The 24,788-nt window shown below is 57.3% G+C and overlaps 12 protein-coding genes across 13 annotated transcripts; 7 read left to right on the forward strand and 5 right to left on the reverse strand.

The window, feature by feature from the left end:
* Positions 1 to 306: 306 nt before the first annotated feature.
* Positions 307 to 676, reverse strand: IUM83_16203 (Transcriptional repressor EZH1; the record flags this gene model as incomplete). Its single annotated transcript, XM_067941071.1, has 2 exons — positions 307 to 424; positions 498 to 676. 2 exons carry the CDS (start codon positions 674 to 676, stop codon positions 307 to 309), a joined length of 297 nt encoding a protein of 98 aa, XP_067783664.1.
* A 3,026-nt stretch (positions 677 to 3,702) lies between these two features.
* Positions 3,703 to 4,947, forward strand: IUM83_16204 (fkbp-type peptidyl-prolyl cis-trans isomerase; the record flags this gene model as incomplete). The annotated part of the gene is made up of 1 exon (XM_067941072.1): positions 3,703 to 4,947. The coding sequence occupies one exon, from the start codon at positions 3,703 to 3,705 to the stop codon at positions 4,945 to 4,947; it is 1,245 nt and encodes a 414-aa protein (XP_067783667.1).
* Positions 4,948 to 5,190: 243 nt separating this feature from the next.
* IUM83_16205 (aminodeoxychorismate synthase) lies at positions 5,191 to 7,689 on the forward strand (the record flags this gene model as incomplete). Its single annotated transcript, XM_067941073.1, has 1 exon — positions 5,191 to 7,689. One exon carries the CDS (start codon positions 5,191 to 5,193, stop codon positions 7,687 to 7,689), a length of 2,499 nt encoding a protein of 832 aa, XP_067783688.1.
* Positions 7,690 to 7,962: 273 nt separating this feature from the next.
* Positions 7,963 to 9,287, forward strand: IUM83_16206 (uncharacterized protein; the record flags this gene model as incomplete). The annotated part of the gene is made up of 3 exons (XM_067941074.1): positions 7,963 to 8,008; positions 8,152 to 8,208; positions 8,281 to 9,287. 3 exons carry the CDS (start codon positions 7,963 to 7,965, stop codon positions 9,285 to 9,287), a joined length of 1,110 nt encoding a protein of 369 aa, XP_067783666.1.
* A 1,436-nt stretch (positions 9,288 to 10,723) lies between these two features.
* Positions 10,724 to 11,596, reverse strand: IUM83_16207 (protease inhibitor Epi11; the record flags this gene model as incomplete). The annotated part of the gene is made up of 1 exon (XM_067941075.1): positions 10,724 to 11,596. The coding sequence occupies one exon, from the start codon at positions 11,594 to 11,596 to the stop codon at positions 10,724 to 10,726; it is 873 nt and encodes a 290-aa protein (XP_067783626.1).
* Positions 11,597 to 12,542: 946 nt separating this feature from the next.
* IUM83_16208 (Nucleoplasmin core domain) lies at positions 12,543 to 13,752 on the forward strand (the record flags this gene model as incomplete). Its single annotated transcript, XM_067941076.1, has 2 exons — positions 12,543 to 12,965; positions 13,516 to 13,752. The coding sequence occupies 2 exons, from the start codon at positions 12,543 to 12,545 to the stop codon at positions 13,750 to 13,752; spliced, it is 660 nt and encodes a 219-aa protein (XP_067783627.1).
* A 95-nt stretch (positions 13,753 to 13,847) lies between these two features.
* Positions 13,848 to 14,848, reverse strand: IUM83_16209 (Transmembrane protein; the record flags this gene model as incomplete). Its single annotated transcript, XM_067941077.1, has 2 exons — positions 13,848 to 14,528; positions 14,606 to 14,848. The coding sequence occupies 2 exons, from the start codon at positions 14,846 to 14,848 to the stop codon at positions 13,848 to 13,850; spliced, it is 924 nt and encodes a 307-aa protein (XP_067783668.1).
* Positions 14,849 to 15,098: 250 nt separating this feature from the next.
* Positions 15,099 to 16,799, reverse strand: IUM83_16210 (Poly(A)-specific ribonuclease PARN; the record flags this gene model as incomplete). Its single annotated transcript, XM_067941078.1, has 1 exon — positions 15,099 to 16,799. The coding sequence occupies one exon, from the start codon at positions 16,797 to 16,799 to the stop codon at positions 15,099 to 15,101; it is 1,701 nt and encodes a 566-aa protein (XP_067783596.1).
* Positions 16,800 to 17,073: 274 nt separating this feature from the next.
* Positions 17,074 to 17,518, forward strand: IUM83_16211 (Transcription termination and cleavage factor C-terminal domain; the record flags this gene model as incomplete). Its single annotated transcript, XM_067941079.1, has 2 exons — positions 17,074 to 17,289; positions 17,360 to 17,518. 2 exons carry the CDS (start codon positions 17,074 to 17,076, stop codon positions 17,516 to 17,518), a joined length of 375 nt encoding a protein of 124 aa, XP_067783597.1.
* A 148-nt stretch (positions 17,519 to 17,666) lies between these two features.
* Positions 17,667 to 19,659, reverse strand: IUM83_16212 (Splicing factor 3B subunit 2; the record flags this gene model as incomplete). Of its 2 annotated transcripts, XM_067941081.1 has the most annotated exons (6): positions 17,667 to 17,900; positions 17,968 to 18,200; positions 18,271 to 18,319; positions 18,382 to 18,685; positions 18,765 to 19,276; positions 19,351 to 19,659. In XM_067941081.1, the coding sequence occupies 6 exons, from the start codon at positions 19,657 to 19,659 to the stop codon at positions 17,667 to 17,669; spliced, it is 1,641 nt and encodes a 546-aa protein (XP_067783572.1). The 2 variants fall into 2 exon arrangements, with proteins under 2 accessions (XP_067783572.1, XP_067783573.1); XM_067941080.1 differs by lacking the exon at positions 18,271 to 18,319 and having other exon boundaries at positions 18,459 to 18,685.
* A 190-nt stretch (positions 19,660 to 19,849) lies between these two features.
* Positions 19,850 to 20,701, forward strand: IUM83_16213 (uncharacterized protein; the record flags this gene model as incomplete). The annotated part of the gene is made up of 2 exons (XM_067941082.1): positions 19,850 to 19,904; positions 19,986 to 20,701. 2 exons carry the CDS (start codon positions 19,850 to 19,852, stop codon positions 20,699 to 20,701), a joined length of 771 nt encoding a protein of 256 aa, XP_067783571.1.
* A 765-nt stretch (positions 20,702 to 21,466) lies between these two features.
* On the forward strand, positions 21,467 to 24,381 carry IUM83_16214 (AGC protein kinase; the record flags this gene model as incomplete). Its single annotated transcript, XM_067941083.1, has 3 exons — positions 21,467 to 21,859; positions 21,974 to 22,243; positions 22,321 to 24,381. 3 exons carry the CDS (start codon positions 21,467 to 21,469, stop codon positions 24,379 to 24,381), a joined length of 2,724 nt encoding a protein of 907 aa, XP_067783684.1.
* Positions 24,382 to 24,788: the final 407 nt, after the last annotated feature.

Here is a 24,788-nt window from a genome sequence, read left to right on the forward strand (position 1 = left end):
TGGACATGTTCGATGCTGACGACGACGCACTGCTGTTTTGAAATGGCGTAACCACGTGTAACGAGAGAAAGGTTGGGCCACCCAAATTGTTGCCAAGTTAAATACTCGTAGACGAGCTCAACTGCCAAACGCTACGCGGCTGGACCTCCAACCGGGCAGAGCGCAGCAGCCAAAATATCGCGTCTTCCGCAGGTACAACAGCGTCCTGTCCGATCATAACCCTGTTGCGCCTGCTATCGCGCCACCGAAGTGCAATGTTTCGCCAAAAGCCAGAAAGCGCCCGTTGAAGACAGGCACGCACGTACCTTAACTGGTATCCTTCGATGCTGTTCGACGCTGACTCCAGTCCGGACCAACGCTTCGTTTGTAGCCGTAGTCAAAAACCAACTCCTCGCCGACCGTGATGTCGCGCAGCGCCCAAATGCTGATGTGGTGCACACCACACACTCACCACCTTCGCCACACAGTTTGGTGTCTCCCCGTCGTGGTTAATGAACTTGCTTTTGTTGCCGCTGCGAAGCGCGTCCAGGACCGCGTCTTCGTTCAGGTCGAACAAGTAGCTCATCTCCATCTTGTCGTAAATCAGACCACGCCGCTCGGCCTCGTCCTGCGACAGCGTGGCACCCGCGTACTCGTACACAAATTCGTTTGCCGTGATCGGTTCACGGGCGTACATGCCGTACCCATGGGTGGAGGAGATGAGGCAGCGATGTTCTCACAATAGGTTTTAACATGATTTAACCGTTTAACAAAAGGGGTAATTGCTTGATCAGAAACGCAGTAGGACTAGCTAAAGTTGTTTAGGACCTGCTGTGAATAACGCGTAAACTCAATAATCAAACCCATTACGTTAAAATTGCGGCTTTAAAGAAAATCGAATGAAAAATCAATTAACACATTTTAAATTTCTGTTTATTTTGTGTTTAATATATATTGAAACTAAATACAACAAAGCTCAATTTTTAATTCAAAATTGATCATTAATATAATGTTGATATTGATTTTGCATTTCGCTTTTTGTCGATGCATCGGTATCTAGTGATGATGCCCGACTGGTTGAGCGTACTCTGCCCAGCACCTTCTGATGATTAATCTCAACGATTTCTTTCCTCCCCAAGAAGGGATGACATGCCGCAAGGATCTCGTTTCAAATCTTGGTGCGAAGGCCATCAATACAAAAGCTCACTTTAATTTTCGCCGCAAAAGCCATGACACGTCAGTCATCCTTCTGTCTCAGCATGAAGGACCAGTACCACGACAAGAAGGAAGACGCCGAGCTCGACATGTTCTCCAGCGGAATTGCATATACACCAGTGGATTCTTCTTTGCTACATGTATGAATTGACCGTCTGAAGGCTGGGGTGATCTGTCTACAAAGGTATTCCGTATGTAAAGATATTGCGTCAGAGATAGACATGGATTTCTACTGAGTTAATGTATTGGATTTCGGTGGTTCAACTGATGCGGCTGTTTCTGTTCTCCTTTTGTAATTGGTGGCTTCTCAACTTTGCTGAGATGAATTTTATCATAAGTATCACTATCGTGTTTTCGAGGTTTTATAGCGACGAGCACAGGGCGAAAGCGCGGCATCTCGACTCCCTCTAGCGCTATTTACCACATCTAAATTCGAAGTAGAAGAGAAGTTATGGCCGATTGGTCGAGGCAACAAGACCAAAAACTACTTTTTTTTTAGTTTCAGAAAGCCAAAATCCTGGGCTATCCGATAGACCAATCAGCGACCCTGAATCGTGCTAGAACAATCTAAAAAAATCCTAGAAGATCCTAGATTGTCTTTATTAAATTGTAACATCTTGCAGTTTCTCCATGTGAGCAGTGGCTTCTTTCAGTTCCTCAAGAAGGGTACCGCCCTCGGGGACAGGAGGAGCATCAACTGCACTCACGGGACGCACGGTTTCTTCTTCACTCGAGCTGCTGTCGCCTCCTGGGTCATTGATCCAGCCTCCGTCGCTGCTGTCAGACATGCTTTCAGAGTTCGTTTTGTTTTAGCTCGTTTTCTCAGCTTCGTAGAAACTGGACTCCTCAGCAGTACTCACCAACTTTCAGGGCCAATTCTCTAGATTTTATCCAGAGTAGTTGGGGCGATACAAGTGCGCGTACTAGTCCCTATATAAACACAGAGCCCTGAATCACTTATAAAATGGCAAAATAATAATGTATCGGGACGAACCTGTTAGGTTTTATACATGGGCGGATAGTATATTATCCAGTGCGTGTTGCCTGAGTCTTTTAGGGGCGACATTCGCGTGACAAGATAATCGGGACTCAAGTTACATGCCAGGCAGCCGCATTACCAATAGATAATCTATTGTCACAGCACTACTCTCAATCGAAGCACTCAACCAGCAAACGACAAATGTCAAGGACTCACGGCTCACGGTTGATCGAATGATTATTGGTCCTTTGCCCCACTCAACGCGTCCTAACTCACAAAAGACGTCATTTCATATCGCGATGACCCCAGTTAAGTCGATGAAAGAACTTTTATCTAACGGAGTGGATTTCCTACAATGCTCCAAGATGTACTACTAGAAATAGAGAGGCTGTGTAGCTAAGAAGCAGCACTCACTTCATGATAAATCCAGAGCTTCTCCGTGCTTAAGCACGGCTTAGTTACAAAAAAAACTCAAAAACAGGTTAGTGATACTTTTGATAAAGTTCCTTGGCAGGGCGGACCATAATATGGTCCATATTATGGTCCACCCTGCCGAATTAGAGCACGAGTTGTGCAGCACGACTGTATTTCCTTTCCAAAGGCTTCGTATACCCGAAGGTTCAATTATGACAAAATTAAACTCCATGGTGTTAACGTGTGCAAGACCGAGCTGCAGCTGATGCTTACAGCGAGCGCGAATCTGCAAACGAGTTCACGTTTCTGGTATTTGGGTATATGATTAAATCTTGGATCGATACGGTATGTTGTTGAACCCGTCGAATGAACCCGGCGGCAAAGTGTTACCGGTAACAAGTTTTTCGGACGGACCACAACGGAGTATTAGTAACGGACCGAGGTTACAGAACGGGTTGGATTTGCAAATGAGTGTCTTTCCGATGTCAGAGTATGCGAACGTATGTGATCAAATGAATAAAATTAGTGTCGGCTCGCATTAATAAAATCGTTTGATCAGAGCATTTTAAATATGTTCAATTATTGATTTATTTATATGCATTATTCGCATTTACCCATAATGCTGATTTGATTATTTATATTACAATAATTGGGTAATCGTTTTTACTACAATATAATATTGTATTATGATTCTCTTGTTTTTGTATCTGTCACGGCTGGCTGCGCTTGGTAGGCAGCACTGCGTCCACCGCTGGTTCTGGCGTCAATCATCTACAGACTTCAGCCGATGGCTACGGCCGAAACTTTTTTTAATCCATCGCGATGAGTCTGGCCATGCTGTGAAAGAAGACGAGGAAGGCCGAGTTTCAGCATTTCGTATGTTCCTCGCGTGGATACAGAAATTCGTTTTGATCCTCACGTATTGCTGGCACCACACTTGCCAACGTGCTTCGTCCCGACTAGATTTTGTTAGCCCCCCCCCCCCCAAAAAAAAAAAAAAAAAATACGATTTCAGCTTCAATTTGGTCGCTCGACCAATCAGCGTCCGTCTCGATGGTCGTAACCTCCCAGCCAGCCAGCGCAGTCACAAGTCAAGTAAGACCGTAGCTGCTACCATGGTGCTCATGCGTCGCCGCGACAAGCGGCGCGGCAACGAGGCGGAGGAGATCGTCGTGGCCAGTGACTCGTCCATCGTGGCCAACAAGGGCGTGCGCTCGCTGGGCGGCGCGCGCACGGGCCGCTTCGCCGCGGACATGCGCGTGAGCGTGGGCGGCTACGGCCGCGCCGACAAGACGTGGGGCGTGGACCACCCGTGGCACTCGACGGCGGAGGGCGACCTGTTCTCGCAGCTGTGCGCCAAGGACCACATGGAGGAGGGCGAGCTGGCGCTCGAGCACACGCACGAGGAGCCCGCGCGCGGCCTCAGTCGCGCGCAGCTCAAGAAGCGCAAGGCCAAGCTCAAGAAGCAGGGCCTGGGCGCCAAGGAGGCGGCCGAGGCCGCGCTCAAGGAGGCCGAGCAGGCCAAGAAGCGCCACGAGGAGGAGCAGCAGCTCAGAGAGCAGCAGGCGCTGGAGCAGCAGCAGGCGGCCAAGCGGAAGCGCCAGGAGAAGAAGCAGCAGAAGCAGCAGCAGGACGAGGAGCTGGACGACGAGCAGAAGGAGGAGAGGGAGGCCGAGCTCAAGCGCGAGAAGCGCAAGAAGGACAAGCAGAAGAAGAAGGAGAAGAGGCAGGAGGCCATCGAGCAGGCCCAGCAGCAGACCCAGGAGCAGGAGCAGGAGATGAAGACTCGAGAGGCCCTGGCGGCCGCCTACGAGCAGAACGCCGGCAGCGAGGTGACTGCCAAGAGCGGGTTGATCATCCAGGACAAGAGAGTAGGCCAGGGCAAGCTGCCGCTCGCGGGCGAGATGCTCACGGTCAAGTACCGTGGCCGCCTCGGACAGGACGGACTCGTGTTCGGCAAGGGCATGCTGACCACCACGTACGGCACTGGCTCGGTCATCGCTGGGTGGGAGGAGGGTCTCGGCACGATGCGTCCTGGCGGCGTGCGGCTGCTGACGATCCCGCCCGAGCTGGGCTACGGCGAGAGCGGCAAGGGCGACAAGATCCCGCCCAACTCGACGCTGTTCTTTGAGGTGGAGCTGGTGCGCATCGGCAAGCGCAAGCGCGAGGCCATCGGTGAGGACGACGTCCCACTACCCAGCTCGTTCCAGCGCAAGCGCATCAAGCAGAAGGCTGGCAAGGGCCGCAACGGCAACGGCGACGAAGAGGACGACGGCGAGGTCAAGCTGTCCAAGAGCCAGCTCAAGCGGCGACGCCGCAACCGCAACAAGAACCGCGGCCAGGAGGACACCGACGCTTGATGAAGTAAGTGCACTCCGCGGGCGTACCATACCATAGTTTTATAGTGCATGCACAAGTCAACAAACTACCGTCACAACACCGTTCGTTGCGCCATCAACTTCAAGTGTACATGAGCTCCTAGCCAGTCAAATGGCGCGCTCCCATTGGCTGAGGGGCTGATTAGGACGAGTCTGACGTAGCGGGAGGTTACTGTACCGTGTGTAGCATTCCTCGAGCAGCTCCGTTAGCGTTAAAGACTGTCGATGGTGGCGTCCATGGACGACGTGCCCGCCGCGGCGGCGGCCGAACGGGCCTCTCTGCTGGCCAAGAAGCCTCGCCGCGTGGCGTCGCTGCTCATCGACAACTACGACTCGTACACGTACAACATCTCGCAGATGCTGGCGCAGGTGAACGGGTCCCCGTCCAGCGTCGTCGTGATCCGCAACGACGACTTCGGCGGCCAGTTCTCCGCTGCGTGGGACCATTTCGTGGCCCAAAGCAGAATTGCAGCTGGACAGGGCGCGGACTTGGAGCTCAACGTGGTTATTTCGCCCGGCCCGGGCCACCCGGCAGAGCCCAAGGACTTTGGCATGTGCGCGGACGCCATCCGCCACGCCGCGGTGCCCGTGCTGGGTGTGTGTCTCGGGCATCAAGGAATGGCTCAGGTCTATGGTGGCCAAGTGGTGGAGGCCAAGGAGGTCATGCACGGACGTACCAGTCGCGTGTTCTTCCAGGAGAGCGACAAGTCGCTGTTCGCCCATGTCCCCAATGGCTTCGAGGTGGTGCGCTACCACTCGCTCGTGATCGACCCGGAGAATGTGCCCGAGGAGCTGGAGGTGACCGCGCAGACGGACGATGGCGTCATTATGGCGGTGCAGCACCGCACCAAGCAGCAGTTCGGCGTGCAGTTCCATCCAGAGGCGGTCTGCAGTGAGTTCGGGTACCAGCTCTTCCAGAACTTCCGGGATGTGACGCTGGGTCAGTGCGCGTCGAAGTGCGAGCTGCACCACAGCAACCACCCGGAGCAGAACACCAAGACGCTGTCGCAGCAGAGAGTACAGGGCTCTATTGATCAGTCTTCGGCGGAGTCTAGCTGCCGCGTGCTAGTTGAGCGTGTCTCGAGTGGGTTGGCTTCGCTAGATTTCGCTGAGTTTGTGTTTGGTGAGCTCTTTGGCGCCTCGAAGCGATCGTTCTGGCTGGACAGCAGTAACCATGACACCGTAGCTGGCTCCGACGCAGCGATCCAGTCGCGGTGCTCAATGATGGGCGACGACAGCGGCCCGTTGAGTTATTGTGTGGAATATGATGTTGCTAAGGTGGAGCTTCGCATTCGACGTCACCAGACGAAGGATGATGACGAGAAGGTTGATATTTATCCGGGACAGGATATCCTGGACCACGTGCGAGAAGTCATGCAAGCTCATCGCTGCCATGAAATCGTATTCAAGAACGGCGAGCATGAAGAGAGGAGTAGCATCGAGTTGCCTTTCGCCTTCCGCGGAGGTTTCGTGGGCTACTTTGGATACGAAGTGCTGGGTAGTGAGCAAGAAGGAAAGAAGCAGTTCAACGACAAGTTCGACGTAAAGGGAGAGCGTGCCCCGGATGCCTCGTTCGTATTTGCTGATCGGACGTTGGTGTTTGATCACCGTGATGGTGTTATCTACTCGCTCTCTGTCAGCGAAAATAAGGACGACAGCAAGCGTGCGAGCCAGCAATGGCACGAGTCCATGAGGAACCAATTACAACAGCTAACCAAGGCTTTCAACCAGAAGTCTACCGCGCGTTCATCCCTACCACCCAATTCCAAGGCAGGCACCGATGAAGTAATTTTCCGTCCGTCCCGGAGTCGCGGGCAATACGTCGCCGACATCGAGGAGATTCAGCGCTTGATCCGTGCGGGCGAGACCTATGAAGTGTGTTTGACGAATCACTTGCGTGCAGAATACGCTTTGCGCGATCCGTTGGCGTTCTACCGAATGCTGCGCCGGCGAAACCCAGCTCCGTTCGCTGGTTTCTACCTGAGCAACCCCAAGAACCGCTTTCAAGCTCCAGAACACGTAAAGGGCTCGGGAGAGTCTGCTGCATTGGAGGATACATATGCGTTGTGCTGCTCGTCGCCCGAGAGATTCTTGAAGGTGGGGGCCGATGGTTGGATGGAGTCCAAGCCGATCAAAGGAACTCGTCCTCGCGGTCGTGACCCTAAGGATGATGCCGCCATCGCCGAAGAGCTTGCAAGCTGCGAGAAGGACCGTGCGGAGAATATGATGATCGCCGACCTTGTGCGCAATGACTTTGGCGTCGTGGCTCGCGTCGGATCAGTGCACGTGCCGCGGCTTATGGGCGTGGAGACGTACGCCACCGTTCACCAGCTCGTGACTACCGTTCGTGCTCAGCGCCGCGAGGACGCGGATGTAGTGGATGTGTTGCGCGCCACGTTTCCTGGCGGCTCCATGACTGGCGCCCCTAAGAAGCGCACGATGCATATTATCCGTGAACTGGAGCGTGCCCCACGTGGTGTGTACTCCGGTGGCCTGGGCTTCCTGTCGATCGACGGTAGCTGCGACTTGAACATCATCATTCGTACAGCTATTGTGACTCCCAACAGTGTGACGCTCGGTGCTGGTGGTGCCATTGTGGCTCTCTCAGACAGCGACGACGAGTACGATGAAATGTTGCTAAAGGCTCGCGCTCTTGTTGCCACGATCGGAGCGTATGCCACGGGCAGTGACAACGGCTCCGGGGCACGAGTTGTTGTGAACTAAGAGCACTTTTAGAGGTGAAATGGGGATACTAGTCGAAGCTAGTTAGCTGGAGCCCGTGGAGCAAGCCCAAACACGCATCCTGCCTGTTTGCACCGCCAGCCATGGCCCTCAGCTCTCAGTCTGTTCCACACGCAAGTATGTAAACTGCTTTGGCCGTTGCGCAGGACTAGCCAAGAATACATCTCACCATTCTCCTCCTTCCTCGACATTATCTCTTCCATTGGGTTATCCTACGCCCGCAATTCACAATGGAGACTAAGCCATTTGTTGACGATGCAGATGGACAACTACAGCCAGACCACACACGTGAACTGGTGCTGTATGCTTGGCGACGCTCATTTGGGAAAGATTGTCCCGAAAATGACGCGGAGAGAGCAGTCTATGATCGTCTTCTGAATCTAGTAGCAGACGACGAAGACACTGGCGATGAAGCGTTGATGTCGCTACTGCTACGTGACATAGGCGCTAAAGTGCAGTATCTGGACCCGGAGTGGGGCTTCGTGGATGCGTCCAACATCGGTACGAGCTTGAAACTCGATGAAAATCGTGCAAGTTGAGCGTAGCTAAATGGGTTCCATTGTTGATGAGTAGTGTCGCGCGTGGACGACTGTATCATCGCTCTTCAGGAGCAGCCAAAGAAGCAATTCCTCGATCCGTTGTCTTGGGATATGCCGCCACACAAGGCTGTAGTAGCTGTCGTCAACGCAGTGCTGCTGCTCTTTGATGTTCCATTACCACGCAACATTGGCGATGAAGATATGTGGCGGGCATGCTGGGGGCTTTGGATTGTCAAGAACATTGATGCTCACTCCAGTGGTTGGGAGTGGATGTCCCACAACGAACCGATAGGGTTGTTCACCAAGCCGTACGCGTTGAGCGCGGCAAACTTGGACCGAGTGTACGATCTGCTCGGGAGCGCAACAGAGCTGGCTCCTCCAGGTGAACACCGTTGCTGGCATCATTTACCCGCCTACGCTTGCTTGAGAAACTGGGCTGGGGCATGTGCTGCCTATCTGCACATGGTCGAACACTGCCTACCTGAATTTGACGGCTACGCAGCAGTTCAAAAACTCGTGACACCGCCTAAACGCACTCCAAAGGACAATATTTGGTTCCGGTGCGAAACCGAGGACGGCATCGACTACTTCTACAACCGGTTGTACCAATCGATAACGCTAGAGCGTCCCGATGATTTCGACGGAGGGCACATCGCGCCCAAGAACATCCCGAGTATAGTCAAGGAACTCATCGCGGAAATCCTACAGGCCGACGTATCAATGAGGCTGGAACTAGAACGCCGAGGCAAGAAGAAAATCCACGCGCGCTTGCTCGATCAAGATGAATGGGTCGAGTGCTTTGACACGCACACGCAGACGAAATACTACTACAGCATCAGGCACTACAAGGTATCTGCTGCACCTCCAGAGCACGGCGCCTTCGAAACATACCGAGAGAGTGTTGCATACGCCGCTGTCTTACGTTTACAAGCTGCGTATCGCCGTCGCCGCCTAGTGCACAAGACCCAGGTACGCAAAGCGAAACGAGGGACACTGCCGAGTTTCTCTGCCTTCGCGAACAAAGGGCGTGCAAAAGCGTAGCTGTTCATGATCTACACAATGAATAACGTCGACTTTCACATGGAATTTGAATGATATCGATATGCCCTACGTCCTCAGAGCAACATTGACTGTTTTAGAGCTGCGTTTTGCACTCAACAGAACAGGCACCGTCGTACGCCTTCGTTATGTGTAACTCCGGGTGCTGGCAGCTAGCAACGTCCAGTTTGCACTGGCTGGAGTAAGTGACACCGTCCGATCCGCACACAGGCACGTACACCGCGGCGCAAACTTCTGGGCACGACGTCGAAGACGATGCCGACGATGTTCCGCTGTCGGCTGGGGTGGTCTCCTCGCTCGAGTCGGTCGAATTGGTGCTCGAGGTCGAACCATAACTTCCTCCACTCGTCGGACACGCTCCTTCACCAACTTGAGTGACGCTCGAGTCCTTGCAGTGAGCAATACCCAAGAAGCACGAGTTGGGGTACGTGACGCCGTCGGAGCCGCACACAGGCCTCCAGATCTCGAAGCACACCTCCGAGCAGCCCGTACCGGTACTCTCGCTTCCGGTTTCCGAGCTTCCGGTGGAGGGGTACGACCCGGGGCATTCCCCATCCGACACTTTCGTGATGGTGCCACCACTCTTGCACTGAGCAACGCCGAGGAGGCAGTCGTTGGAATAGGTCATGCCGTCTGACCCACAAACGGCCTTGTAGATCATGGGGCACACATCGGAGCACGTCGGGTAGCCACCGTTTTCAGTTGACCCCCCGTTCGAGTTCGAAGACGTCTCGGAGGTCGATTCAGTTGTAGAGCACGCTCCGTCGTGTGCTTTGGTAATAGCTTCCGAGCTGTTGCAGTCGGCCAGGCTCAAGAAGCACTCGTTCGGGTATGTCATCCCGTCAGAGCCGCAAACAGGCTGCAGCAGATCGGAGCACGCGAATGAGCATCCGCTGCTGCTGCTTGACTGTGGGTAGTAGTCGGCATGGGCGAATGCGAATGTGACGGAACCGAGCGCGAGGTGGAGAGCGAGTTTCATCGTCGAGTGGCTTGGTGAGGTGCTTGGTCTTGAGCGCCCAAGGCAAATTGAAGAGTGATCAACTATGGTTGGACTCCGGGACTGCCACGGGCCTCGAAAGACTATCGCGAGGCACGTGCCTACATCCATTTGCTTGATCTCTTAGAAACGTACGTCTCCTCGCGCGCACCGCATCGGTGTGAGGCGCCTGTCGTTTGCTGTTCGTAGCGACGGCGTAGTCGTTCACCTAACTACAATAGCGCGCATGAAGGTATCGGAGGAGAACGGAATGTTCCCCAGCGTACCGCCGTTGGGGGTGCGGATACTCGTAAAAGAAGCAAAACAAAAACTTCATGATGGTTACAACGGTCACTAGATTGGTAGCACTTCAACTTCCACCGCTACATCGTTCGCTTCAATTTTGATTCCAGGTTGACACAGTCCTTCCCAGCCGAATTGCTTAGAAGTTCGTCTTGCAGTCGGCCGCACAGGCGCCATCGGACACCTTCTTGATGTTTTGCTTGGGGCTGTTGCAGCTCGCGACGTCCAACTCGCACTCATTGCCGTACGTGACGCCGTCCGAGCCACACACGGGAGCGTAAATGGCGGTGCAGACACTCGGACATCCAGACGAAGAGGGATCGCTGCCGTAGTCGCTCTCCTCATTGCTGGAGTCCACCGAAGAGTTCTGCGTCTGGTTGCTGCCTTCACTCGCGACGCAGGCGCCGTCGCTAGCTTGAGTGATGCTCGGGTTCTTGCAGTGGGCGATGCCCAGGAAGCACGAGTTCGCGTACGTCACGCCGTCGGAGCCGCACACGGGCTTGAATATCTCAAAGCACACGGAAGGGCAGTCACTCCCAGAGGAAGACGTTGAAGACTCCGGACACTGTCCGTCCGACACCTTCGTGATGGCGCCGCCGCTCTTGCATTGAGCCACACCAAGGGTGCAGTCGTTGCCGTAGGTGACACCGTCCGACCCGCAAACGGGTTTGTAGATCTTTGTGCACACTTCGGAGCACTCAGCGCCGTCGCTGTTACCCGTTGAAGTCTCGTACGAGGACGCTTCGGATGTCGACCCGGTGGTAGCGCATGCACCCTTGGACACTTGAGTGATGCCAGATTGGCTTTTGCAGTTCGCGACGCTCAGGTAACACGCGTTCGAGTAGGTGACCCCGTCGGAGCCGCAGACTGGTTCGTAGAGATCGTAGCACACGGAAGGACAGTCGCTCTCGCTGTCGTTGCTAGCAGCAGTCGACTGCAGTCCGCCGCCGTAGCCGGCGTGGGTGGTTGCAGCGGCGATGGCAGCAAATGCGAGGTGCGCGGCGAACTTCATCGTGAAGAGTAACTTGCTTGGTACGTGCTGGGCAGTGTGGAGTGCTCTTGGCAAATTGGGGAATGAACACAAGGACTAAGGAGATGGTTCTTGACCGTACCCGGAAGCGTGCGCTGGGTTCATACCCTTCGTGCCTCTGCTGGAATCCGCCTGTTGTTTGCTGTTCGTGGCGCCGGCAGCACGTGTACGCAACTATTAAGAACTTATCGTTGCGTAACTTATGACTCGCTGCAGTCGCCCTTGTCGACTCTGAAGCTACTAATGACAGCTGTGCTGTTCTCTCTTGGTAATTCTGCGCGAAAGATGACTACTCGCCCATGTTACCAGCAGGTATCGAGCCGCTAGGGTACAGAAGTTAGATGCACCAAGTCAGTAGGATTTCCTTCGCCTGCGCACGACGATGCAACTCGTAGCGGAATCGCTTCAGTAGACGAGCTGCCAACTACATGTATACCAATGCCTTACAGGATGTTGTTGAACGCTTCGTCAGATACCTTAGAGAGAGCTTCAGCAATCTGCAGCAGGGTTGCAGCTGGCGATCACACCGCACTCGTTGCTGTGGGCGATGTCGTCAGGGCCGAATACGAAGTCGTAGGTCGATAGATGTACAGCACTCGGGTCGCCATCGGCGTTCCACGCCTCCTTCGAGCGTTGCCATTCGCGGCACTAGCTCACTAGATCCGGAGCTCTCCGTCGAAGACCTGTGTGGTAGCAATCTAGCGTTCGCCGCATCGCCCCCAGGGCCATGAGGCGCCCCCGTGCCTTTACCAAGGGTGCAACACCGGCAGGCACTTCAACTTGTTCACACGTCGCAGATGTGTGCGCCACACCATCCTCCTCACCACCCATTCTAAAGGGCTCAAAAACGAGCCACTCGTCTCTCTTATCGTAGCTCCTCGCCCTCCGTCCGCTCATTCCCCGTCAATCGGCTACTGCGTCAATAGCGATGGTGGCGTTCTGGGGCTGCGAGGTGACGGAGACCAAGGCGGCGGTCGTGGACGTGCCCGAGGGCTTCGTGCTCAACGTGTGCAACGCCACGAGCGGCGTGGCCAGCGCCGGCGCGCAGGTGGCGCTCGGCCTGGAGACGCCGCAGCTGGACGGCAAGGCCTGGAAGGGCGCCGTGGCGCACCTGGGCGGCCCGCAGCCGCTGCAGGTCAAGCTGGACCTGGTCTTCGGCCGCAAGGTCAAGTTCTACCTGGCCAAGGGCTCGGGCGCCGTGAACCTCACCGGCTACTTCCAGCCGGGCCCGCCCGCCGACCTGTTCGAGGTCGAAGAGCCCCCCAAGGTGGAGGCTGCTGCCCCCGCCAAGAAGAGCAAGAAGCGCGCGAGAGAGGAGAAGAAGGAGCAGCAGCAGAAGAGCTGGGACGAGGTGCGTGCCGTACTGCCAAACCCAATTGTATTGTTGATATTCCCATCTGTAAATTACCCCCGCGGTCCTTTTCTCGATATCGCGGGGGTCCAGACCGGATGGGAGAGGAACGTGTATGCCTTTATGGCGAGAGTTCTTCTCGCCTCAATACTCGCGCATGGTCCTTAAGGCTGTCTCCGTGCGGGCGTAGGGCTGGGCGCTGTGGCTGTCTCGTAGTGCTGGACGCGGCTGCGATCCGACGCCTGCTGCTCTCTGTGCTGGCGTGCTCTGCCTCTAACTGCTTGTCGGAAACGATGGCGGGAGGGGCGGAGTGCACCAGTGCCCGAAGGAGGGCGGCGGCGCTCGGGGAAGGTTTGCTCCGGCGAGGCGGCAACTTAAGCGGCGCCTGCCTATTGCGCCTGTAAAAGGCTCTTGTGGTCTTCCCCGTCGGAATCATACGAGTCATAACTGTGCAACATCCATGTCGATGCGTGTCCTGCATGTAGTAGCCTGCCTACCTGGTGCAATGAAGCTGTAGTGCTGACGTTGTACTGTGCCTTTTATTGCTCAGGTGTCCCCTTCATCCACCGACTCGGAGGAAGTGCCCGAGAAGAAGGTCAAGGCCGACAAGCCTGCGACCGCGCCCCCGCCGGCCAAGAAGGAGGAGCAGAAGAAGCCCAAGCCGGCTGAGACTCCGGCCAAGGCGTCTACTCCCAACGACGCTGCTCCTTCGGGCTCGTCCCAGAAGAGGAAGCGCAAGAAAAACAAACACAAGAAGCAGCACGCCGCCAACGGCGAGGCCAAGTAAACTCCAACCTAATATATTAAGCTTAGCAAGCACTGCACGCTCGAGTGTTCTGGTCTGGTTGTGTGTCTTGGGCTTTGATGCCGCCTAGGGGTGTCCTAAGGCCCTCTTGTAGGCACAGGCACCCAAGACCCGGACGATGTGCGCTGCAGCGTTTGGATGGCTGCATGGCCCCAGTCGACGCTCGTGATGGCTATGATGAGGACGAAGACCACGTAGAGCACCCACGACACGTTGAACATCTTGAAGGCGTGCATGTTTCCTCGGCCGATGCACTTGCCCATCCACGGGCAGTGGTGGTCGTAGCCAGCCACGCACACGCCGCAGTCCTCGCAGTGATCAGTCGAGCGGTCCTGCTCGATGCCGCAGATATCGCAGAACCGACGGCGCGCCGGGCGTCGGCGAGGACCGAAGGTCTCGGCAGACAGAGGCTGCATGACCGCGGACTCGTCCGCCGACGAAAGTCGGCCAGCTTCCAGGTCGGCTTCACTCTCGTCCTCCGTCACGGACACCTCCTTGTTCTTCCTGGGCGGACGCACGATGCCCGGGTCCGTGCACGTGGTCTGGAACAGGTAGTAGAGCGTCATGCCGCACAGCAAGAACGTGATCAAGGTGTCGTACCAGGGCATGGTCGCCACATGCTGCGAGAGGAACATGCCCGTCGACACCAGGATGATGCCCAGCGTCACCAGCACGCCGATCCAGTGCGGCCCGATGATCACCAGCTTGGTCTGCACAGTGACGCCGTCAGCCGCCACCACGCGGCGCTCGTGCAGGATCTGGAACAGCGTCACGTTAGCCTCGAGGTGTCAAGTGTTGAGGTGCATGGGCAATTGGCAGCGGTTCCGTCACTCACGTAGCTGTGTCCGAGGCGCTGGAACTTGCAGCAGCACAGACAGGAGAGCGGGTCGGTGGTACCCAGCGGCTGTGACAGCGCCAGCAGCAGCGCGTCTTCGTCATCTTCGCCTGCGCGGACCTTGTCCAGATGCTCCCGCAGTCGCTGCACCTCCGCGCGCTGCTCCTCGCACTTGTTGCGAGCAGTGGCGGCTGATGTCGTCGCTGCCGTCCGCACGCTGTCGCTCTCGATGCTCATGCCCATCTACGGTTTCCAGCAACGCGGCGTCTGCTGGCAAAACGACCGGCGGGAAGCCCGGCAGATACGCAAATGCGACGAGCGATGGCCCGGTAGAATCGGTGCGCGAGAGCGTCCACCTGCAGTGCAAGAAGGGATCTATTGCTACAACGCTGCTGCTAGCTAGCTGTGGTCGTCGTGGGTCTCCGGTCGCAGCAGCCTACAGCCAAGACAAAAACTTCCTCCTCTCTCCTCTCTAGCTACTCCTCTCTCTGCTCTATGAAATGGTGCAGCGATTCCACGCGGACGGAGACTCAGCGGCGGCGGCATCGACACTCACGGCCTCGGCACTTGATGTTGAAGCGCGAGCAGCCGAGATCTTCTCGAAGAGCTTGCGGTCGGCCTCCTCCTTCTCCTGCCGGGCCTTCTCAGCCTCGGCAGCCATGTGTTCGTCGTATGTGGTGATGTTCACGCCCAGCTCAGCCTTCGTCTCGGCGTTCACCTCGCCCGCGGGCTCCGTGAGCACCACGAACGCGTCCTGGTCACTCTCGCGCACGATGCGCTGCACCTTGGACGACTTGAACACGTCCTCCATGCGCACGTGCTGGATCCGTCGCTTGGTAGTGCTGCTCACGCGGTACACGCGGGTGCGGTCGATGGTCTGAGAGACGTTGCCCAGATCGAGGAAGCTCTCGTCCGAGATCATCAGGTTCAGCTGGTTCTTAAAGCTCTCCAGCTCCTCAAGACGGAGTTTGAGACGAGCGGAGCTACCCTTCGGCACCTGCTGGTCGGGCAGCTCACCCTTGGCGTCGTGAGCCAGCACACCGAGGAAACACACAGCCGTCATGAACGCATCGAAGCCAGCCTCATGGCACAGCAGGCTCTCGTTGCCGTCAGCCTCGGCCTTGAGCGCTTGGCGGTACGTGTCAAAACGCTCGTCGCTGGGGATCAGGCTCTCAGGCTCGGGCTTGACGTTCTCGCGCATGTACTCGAACAGAGACGACAGACCCGTGGACTTGAGCTTCTCACCGAGAGGTGAACGCAGCGTGACGTGCTTAGTGTCGTAAATGGTGGGGAACAGCTTGAGCAGCTCCGTCTTGAACTCAGCCAGCGTCTCGGGCAGCGGCTTGTAGAACTGGTGGAACACGTACACAAAGTCCAGCAATGCGTTGTGACCCACAACGGGCAGTTTCCTCTCGCTAATCGCCTCAATCACCTTGGAGAAGCCAATGGCCTCGTCCATCTCGCGCCGCATCTCCTTGACCTTGGCGGCGATGAGCTCCTCCTTGATCTTCTTGGACACGTACGACACCTCGACGCCGCCGTCGGCGCCTTCCGAGTACAAGTAGCTCGCCTTCGCACGCACAGTCTCGTGCACGATCATGGAGTAGAAGGAGTTCCTGGTGGGCACGAGCAGCTTCTCCCCCTTCTTGGCTCCCGCAGCGATCCACTGGTCCAGCTGCTCCTTCACGTCCTCCTGGAAGGCCAGGCCGTCGTCCGACAGCTGCAGGTTCTTGTTCACCTTGGTGAGCCCGTCGATGCGGCGCTGCAGCCGCTTCTTCATGGCCGGCGTCTTGGCCAAGTTGACGAAGGGGATGCCGTCGCCGATGAACTTGTTGAAGTCGAAGCCGTGCTCCGACAGGAACTGCAGGCTGGAGGCCTGGCACAGGAAGCGCTCGTCCAGCGAGCCGTAGGGCCGCGGGAACACGTAGAAGTTCCACGTCTTGATGTGGAACTGGTCCTGCTGGTCCACGTGCACGGCCGAGAGCCCGAACTGCGTGATGAGGAAGCTCTCGCCCGCGCGCTTCACCTTGCGGTAGCGCTCCTCCAGCGTGTCCAGGTACTGCTCGCGCTCCAGCTCGTTGGGCGACAGGCCCGTGAACTCCGTGTCGATGGCCACGAAGCGGCACGTGGGCAGCGCCAGGTCCTTCTGCAGGTCGCCCAGGCACTGCGCGAAGTTGTGGCGCGTCACGTTCATCTCGTCGGTGGAGCTGGAGGCGGAGGTTGATCTGGAGTCTGCTGCGTCTGCTGCGTCGGCGAGGCAGGCGGCGCTGAAGCGGCGGGGGCGGACGACGAGCGGCGAGCGGCGGAGCGACGACTGAGCGCGCAGCATCCGGCAGCCACTGAAATGGGACATCAACGTTCACGTCTACATGAGTTGTACGTAAAACTACGTAGACCACATGGACTACCTATCTTATGGCATAGTGACGTAACTCCGTCGGCATATTCGAGTTTTGACAGCCGACGTCATGGAGGCCAAGGCCACGAGCGTGAAGGACCTGACGGACGCCGAGGTGTACGAGCTGGTGTACCAGCTCAAGCAGTGCAACGAGAGCGACCCGGCGGAGACGAGGCGACTGCTGCAGGACCACCCGGAGCTGGCGCGCGCCGTCGCGCAGGCGCAGCTGCGCCTCGGCATGATCAAGGAGCGCACGGCGTCGGCGCAGGCACCCGCCAATGCCATCGTACGCTACTGCTGCTGCTATTGGGCAACTAGAGGAATGTCCTTACTTACTTGGGGTTTGTATGCGGCAGGGCGTGTCGAACGACCTGATGGAGAAGCTGGACCCGGAGCAGCAGGAGCTGCTGGAGCAGGTGCAGAACCTGGCGCCGGAGATCATCCAGTCGCTGCCGCCCGAGGAGCGGCGACAGATCATGGAGCTGCGCGAGGCCATGGGGCTCCCTCCCTTGTGAGCACGGGTCGTCTCTATTTAACTAGCCAGCGACCGACAGACAGACGCCCGACTGCAGATCAAAAGTTGGGTTGTCAAGTTTTTTTTATTTTTTTTGCTTGTTGTACGTTGCTGTCTACTGCGGAAGCTCTCGAGAGAGGTACCTACACTTAGAATTTGAAATCCTTGAGCTTCTTGCTCTTCTCGGTCTTGGCCTTCTTCTTCTTCTTGGCCGCCTCCTCCTCGTCCTCTGCAGGATCGGCGGACTCCGAGGTGGACGGAGGCGCGTCTTCGAAGCGGCGCCGCACCCGACCGGTCTCGGTGCGCGTGCCGCTCGATTCGCCAGATGCACCTGGGACGACGTATGCATGCCCTGAGCCGTATAGTGACGTGCCAACTGATGTCTATATCACGGGGTAACGAGTGAGAATCAAGTGGCACCCGATAAATAACTGGCGACGAGACACTCACCTCTTTCTGCTCCAGAACGGTGTAAAGCTGCTGAGGCACATCCGGCGTCTCGGTTCCTCTGCCCTTGCGCAGATCCACGACACCAGGCGTGGTAAGACCGGATGCAACGCTCGAGATGCCGTCCACAAGCGGAGTTTCCAAACCGGTGGCGTCAAGGCCCTCAGTCTCGGCATCGCCCTCCTCAGCGCCTTCTGCTCCTTCCTGCTCCTCTTCGCCTTCTTCCTCCTCTTCTTCTGCATTGTTTAAAAAAACAGCAGTGTCAGCTGACGAGTATAGTAAAGAAAATCGTACATCTGAACCAACCTTCTTCTTCCTCCAGCTCTCCCCACCTCTCGCGATTAATTTCCTCGCCCTGCCGCACAACCAATGTTAGTTGAGAGGCTAGGTCGCACTTAGCCAAACGATCTGCCTTGCCTGGTTCTCTGATTCAGTTGCCTTGCCAAAGACGTCACCGTACAACGGCACGCCATTCTCATCCACAGGCGGTTTACCCCAGCCGCCGGGGTGATATCCAAAACTTGCGCCCTCCGGAATGGGAGCATTCAGGCCCGGGATCTTGAGGTTCGGATACGCTGGCGGTGGACCATATCGCTGTACATTCAGCAACCACGGAGGAGGCACGCCTTCCACCATACCAAGAGCGGCCTTAAGCTCGTCGGAGAGCTGACCGGGCACCTTCGCCTTCACCTTCACCTCGAACTCCTTGCCTTCATAATACCTGTAAGTCCAAATCATACCGACAGCGTCAGAGCCTCACACGAAAACCTCGCCACCATGCATTCCCACATGCAACGTACAGATCACCCAGCTGGGTCAGCTTGGGCTTGGTCTGGAAGCGGAAGAAGGCGTCGTGCAGCACCTGGTAGTCGATGTCCACGCGCCCCATCTTGGGCTGCACGCGTTCCCTCGCGCGCTGCTTGTGCTTCTTCTTCTCGTCGTCCTCGGCCACGGAATCCCTCACCTCCGCGATGCCCGTCTGGGCGATGAACTCGGGCAGCTTGAACGGCGGCTTCTCGATGCCGCGCTTGCCCTGCAGATACTTGCGCTTGTGGCACCAGTGGCGCGGCACGGGCACCGTGTTGCGGTACGACTTGAGGTACACGAGCAGCCGCGGGTCGGCCGACGTGACGTCGTGCGCCTCCACCACGTCCGGGTAGGCCACGAGCTGCTTGAGCTCCGCGACGCTCAGGCGCTTGCTCTTCTTGCGCGCCTTCCTGGACAGCGTCTGCTCCTCGTCTTCCTCCTCCTTCTCCTGCGTGTCGTCCGCGTCAGCCTCGCCCTTGTCCTTCTTGTCGTCGTCCTTCCCGTCCTGCAATAAGCAATATAAAGCGTCAACAGGACAACGTAGCATTGAGATATCCTGCGCCTTAGAACAGCACGCACCTCGTTGTCCGTGGCGCCGCAGAGCTCCTCGGCCGACGAGAACTTGCCGAACACGCGCATCATCTCCTCGTAGGCCGGGTCGTCCTGCGGCAGCGCCAGCTCCTTGCTCAGGTCGGCGCTCACGTACTCCACCTGCACGTCCGGAGGCGCCTCCCGCTCCTGCTCCTGCTCCTGCTCCTGCTGCGTCTCCGCCGGCTCGGCGACGCCATTGCTGACGGCCTCGGTCTTGACGCCGTTCGCCTCCGCCTGCTTCTGCGCGCGCTTCTTCAGCCGCCGCCGCTGGTTCTTGGTCAGCCCGCTGCCCGCCATGCCGCCGACGCCCCGCCGCTGCTTCAGCTCCAACGGGGATCTGGTACGCCAGATCGATTTGGAAATGCTCTGAAATCTGTACTAGATTAGGAACTTTAGTCATGACCGTGTACCCGTTTATTGGAACACGAGGACAAGGTTGCGTTGCAGTCGTCGACACATCCGACGTGATACCGTACCGACTCGCTCGATGGCGCTCGGGGGCGACGCGCTGGCCAAGGCCGTGTTCTTCCTGTCCACGACGGGTGCGTCGCTCTGCTGCCAGCTAGCGGTCACGTATTCGTAGCGTATTTACCTGTTGCCGTGCTGCGGTGGCGACACTGTAGAGACCCGCAGCCAGCTCTACCGCCTGCTTCAATATGGCTCCAAGTTCACCAAGTGGACGCTGATCCAGCGCTGGCAGCTTGATAGAGACACAGCCAACACCACTAGCAACACAATCCAGCTAAAGCAATCGGCAGCAGTAGCAGCTCCATCATCTGAGCTGAGAATACAGGACTGCGAGGACTGGAGGAAGAGGATAGTCGCGTCGCTGGGCAGAGCAGAGCTGGTCTTCGGCGACGCGCGCAGGCTCTTCCGCTTCCTGCAGTTTCTGGATATGGCGGACCTGTACCGCAACGTCCGCGAGCCCCTGCGCTCGGTGCGGGTGCTGCGGCGGCTGCGCATCCTGTGCTTCTTCTTCTTTTACCTTACAGAGAACTACGTTGTGCTGCACACGCGCGTGCTGGGCGTGTCGCCGCGAGATCCATTTATGCAGAGGATGAGGCGTGGCTGCAACGGCTTCTGGGTGTTGAGCATTCTGCTGGCGTTCCCTTTGGACCGTATGATGCAACGCGGCAGCATGCTCTCGACTCTCAAGAAGCTGCTGGATCTGCCCGTGGCATTCGTGGGGCTCTCAGGGCTTCGCGTGAACGACGGACTGTTCGGCGCGTTGGGCTTGGCGTCTGCTCAACTTGGCGTGTACAATCGCTGGGTCGATGTGATGGCCAAGTTCCGACAGCAGCACCTGAAACGGCTTGGGGCGACGACAGATATCGCGTAGAGGAGCACGTTGTTGCAGCAATGAACGAGCTTTAGCTGTTTGGCGCTCAGTTCATCACCAACTGCGGCGGCTTGGATTTTGAGCGTGTTGCACGACGAGGCCAGCACGATGACGGCAAGAAGAACTCGCTCAGTTTGCACCGTTAACTACAGTGCTTTGTAAACAAGTGTGCAAGTTCCATGATGCAGATATAACTCTCAATGACGGAATGCCTCCGTCCGACTCTCTTGAGCACTATAAATAATGCCGCCCTGCTTCGTCGCGACACCATCCATTCGATGGTGCATCTAGCGTTCAGTGCTGGGGAGATCACATTGCAAGGAGGCGATCACGTCGTTGCAGTTGCTGGAGTTGAGGTGCATCTGGTCAGATGGCTACGTGTAGCCAAGTGTTCTTAACCGCCGCGTTGACCCAATGCCGCGCGCTTTATTTAACCCCTGATTTTTCGCCCTAGCCCTACTACCCATACAAACGCCGAGTCAAAAGCCCCGCCGTTCTTGCATCTCTCCCCACAGACGAAGCTGCAGGCTGGCGCGCACCCGCTCGGACGCCAAGAAGCGCGCGACGCCCCGACCGATCCAGGCGCGGGAAGACGCCCAGCAGCGCCGCATCGGAACCCGCGGCGTCTCCGCTCTCTGCCGACGCCCTCCGCGCCGATCCCCGCGCGGAACTCGCTGCAGGGCCGCCAGCTGATCCTCTGCGACCCTGGAAGCTCTCTCTGGCTCTACAGCCGCGCCCAGGAGCGCCCACAGCCCGCCCGCGGCCATGAAGAAGTCCCCGGTGGCGGCCATGAGCAACATCCGCGACGCCGTGCGGCGCAAGAGCGTGGGGCTGAGCTTCACCACCAACTTCAGCATCTTCAGCCGCAGCGCCAGCTCCACGGGCGAAGACTCGGAGCACGGCGCCGGCGAGGACGGCGAGGACTTCAACGACGAGCTGGAGAGCAGCCACTACAACCGCTCGCGCGAGGACTCGGCGCCCGGGGAGGACGACCCGGACGGCAGCCCGTCGCCCGCCGTGAGCTCGCGCAGCTCGTACGTGGAGCCGCCGGAGCCGCCTCTGCCGCCCCCCGGCGGCCTGCTGGAGGCAGCCACCAAGAACGTGCAGGGCAAGATGCAGACGCTCATGGAGACGTTCCACGAGGTCACCACGTCCCATGTAGGTGGCAGCTGTGCACAGTAATCGCTTATCCTGAGAGAGAGAGATGGCTACATGTGTGGACTCATTTTTCTGTTGTGACTCGGATTGCCTCGCTGTGATTTGTACCGGTAGGACGACGAAACGATCCAGTGCAGCGTCTTCCTGTCCAGAACGGCGCTCTTCTCGGACCGACTGGTGGTGTTTGTCGGCGACAGTGATGGCTCCCCGGCGGGCATTTGGAGCGCTCGGCTGTGCGTGCGCTCAGGCTCGGAAGGCGGCGGCATCTTCAAGGGCAGCTTGGGCTCCATGCTCCCGTTTATTATGAAGGCCAAGGAAGACAAGTTGGGCATTGTACTATTTGACGACATCTTCAAGGACTCGATGCGATCAGGAGAAATTGACGTACGTGAGAGTAGTTTTGCAGGCGTGACGACGGGTTGTGGGACTGATGGTGTATTTTTTCTTGCTTGCTAACTCAGATGAGAAGTGCAGTGCAGCGGTTCATGACGGGCTGGCGGAACCACGTCTTGACGTCACGGGCTACACACGTGTTTATCGTTGCGTACCGGGATGGTGGCAATCTGCTCGTGGAGGTACTGCGGGCTCACATGAAGGAGATGCAGCGCCACATTAGTGGAGTTGCCTTCGTGGAGTCTACGCACCACATTTCATCGGACGACTCGTACACGTTGCGGAAAATGATTGCTCAGTGGTGCATCGCCTACATGTCATCACCCGAGGGTGTGCAGGCACTGAAGCGCATGAAATCAAAAGAGACACCGCTGGGATGTGTGGTACTTTCGGGGGGTCGTGTGAGTTCGGACGTAGACTTGCTCCAAGTTGTTGTTTCCTCAGTGTACGCCAGCTTCAAGGCAAGATGGTCAGGTTTCCGCGTGAAGAACGTGAATAGCGGTATGGAAAAGTCTTGCTACGTGTGCAAGGGTGTCTTCAACATGCGACGTTGGCGCCGGCATTGTCGTACGTGCCAAAACCCATGCTGTGAGAAGTGCTCGTCGGTAGAGAACACACGCCATGAGGGTCAGGTGCGACTCTGTTTGACGTGTCGGGCACTGCCTTCGCTTATTCACTGGTCGCGGCCTCGCGCAGTTCGCACAGGTGAGAAGGAAAGTGTCTTCAGTGGTTCCGCAAAGCCTGGCAAGATGTCCGTGAACGACTTCGAGCTTGTGACTGTCATCGGTCGCGGCGCATGTGGCAAGGTGCTTTTGGTGCTGAAGAAGGACGGCGCAGATGCGGGCCACCTGTACGCGATGAAGGTATTGAAGAAGGAGTGGGTGATGAACAAGGACTTGGTTACGCAGACAATGGCAGAGCGCCGCATTTTGCAGGAGGCCAACCATCCGTACATTGTTCAGCTGAAGTATGCATTCCAGAACCAAGACAAACTTTACATGGTGATGGAGTACTACAGTGGCGGTTCACTGCGCCAGGTGCTGCGACGCCGTGGCCGATTCAGCATCAAGCGTGCACGGTTTTACCTGGCCGAGATTCTTCTCGCCATCGCGCACCTGCATGCCTCAAACATTCTGTACCGCGATTTGAAACTAGAAAATATTGTCATCACTGCGGATGGCAACGTGGCATGCACGGACTTCGGTCTGTCCAAGGAGGAAATGGATGACAACGAGCGGACGAGCTCGTTCGTCGGCACATGCGAATACTTGGCGCCTGAGCTTATTATGAAAGATGGCTACGGCAAGGCCGTGGACTGGTGGGCACTGGGCATCTTGGCGTACGAAATGATTCAGGGAGACTCACCGTTCCGTCACAACGTGCCCACGATTCTCTTTGACAAGATTTTGAAGGAGGAGCCTGAATTCAGCGACCGTTTTACCCCGGAAGCCCAGGATCTGATTATGAGCCTGCTCACTAAGGACCCGGAGCACCGTCTTGGTTGCGGCCCCGAGGGTGTGGAGGAGATCAAGCAGCACCCGTTCTTCGCCGAGATCGACTGGGACAAGCTACTGCGCATGGAAATGGAAGTGCCGCGTCCTCCGCATCGCATGGAAGACGTGACCGATGAGAGCCACCTGTCCCGGGCCATTGCTAAGATGCGCGAGGCTCGCGAGGAGATCATGCCGGACTCGCCTGTGTCGCTGCCGTCGTCTCCGTCCGAGCAGAAGCACTTCGACCGCTTCTCGTACCAGGGTCTTGGCGACTGGAAGCCGGAGATGGCCGACATGGAGTTCGACGAAGAGTCGGGCGACTTCAAGCAGGACACCATCCACGAGGACGAGGAGTTCGTGGAGGAGGCGTACGCGGAGGAGTCGGGCGACGGCGAGGGTGTGCCGCTGTCCCCAGGGTCGAAGAAGAGCTCGATGACATCTTCGAAGGCGTCTCCGTCCAAGGCCAACGGCTCCGACACCCCGCCGGCCTCGAGCTCGGCAGCGTCGGCGTCACCGAGGAGTCCACAGAGCGTGGGCAGCCCGGGCAGCCCGCCCCCCGTGCCCATGAGCCCCAGCAGCCCTGTGGAGGGCTCGGTGCCAACCACACCCGTGGAGCCGGAGTCTCAGATCATCTAGGGGGGGGGGGGTCCATTAGGCCAGCAGCACAGAGAGATACTACATACAGCGCGTGTGTGTGATGTAAATGCATTGCGATTCAACCGCACACGACGGGAGCAGTGAACGTGAGGTCGAGGACTGCCAACGACTGCACTTTGCTTGCTCCCAAGCAGCCTGGTTTAACGGCTTGAAGTTCAGAGGGTTAGGTCCGCCACACGCTCTCGTCCAATCACATCCTCCGGAAGTGTTTGTGTAACGCACATCGTTGCCAGAAAAGGGGTGCGTGCAGTCTAAACACCGCGGCGCCCCTCATTCGGCAACCTGATTGGACGCCACAGGGCTCTGCCTGACCCCCCCTGGGCCTCTAGACTGGAGCCTGGAGCCGCTCACTCTCCAATCGGAAGCGGAAGCCCCCAGCGCCCCAA

This window comes from Phytophthora cinnamomi (genome assembly GCF_018691715.1).
Source record: "Phytophthora cinnamomi strain GKB4 chromosome Unknown Contig98, whole genome shotgun sequence".
NCBI lineage: Eukaryota > Oomycota > Peronosporomycetes > Peronosporales > Peronosporaceae > Phytophthora > Phytophthora cinnamomi.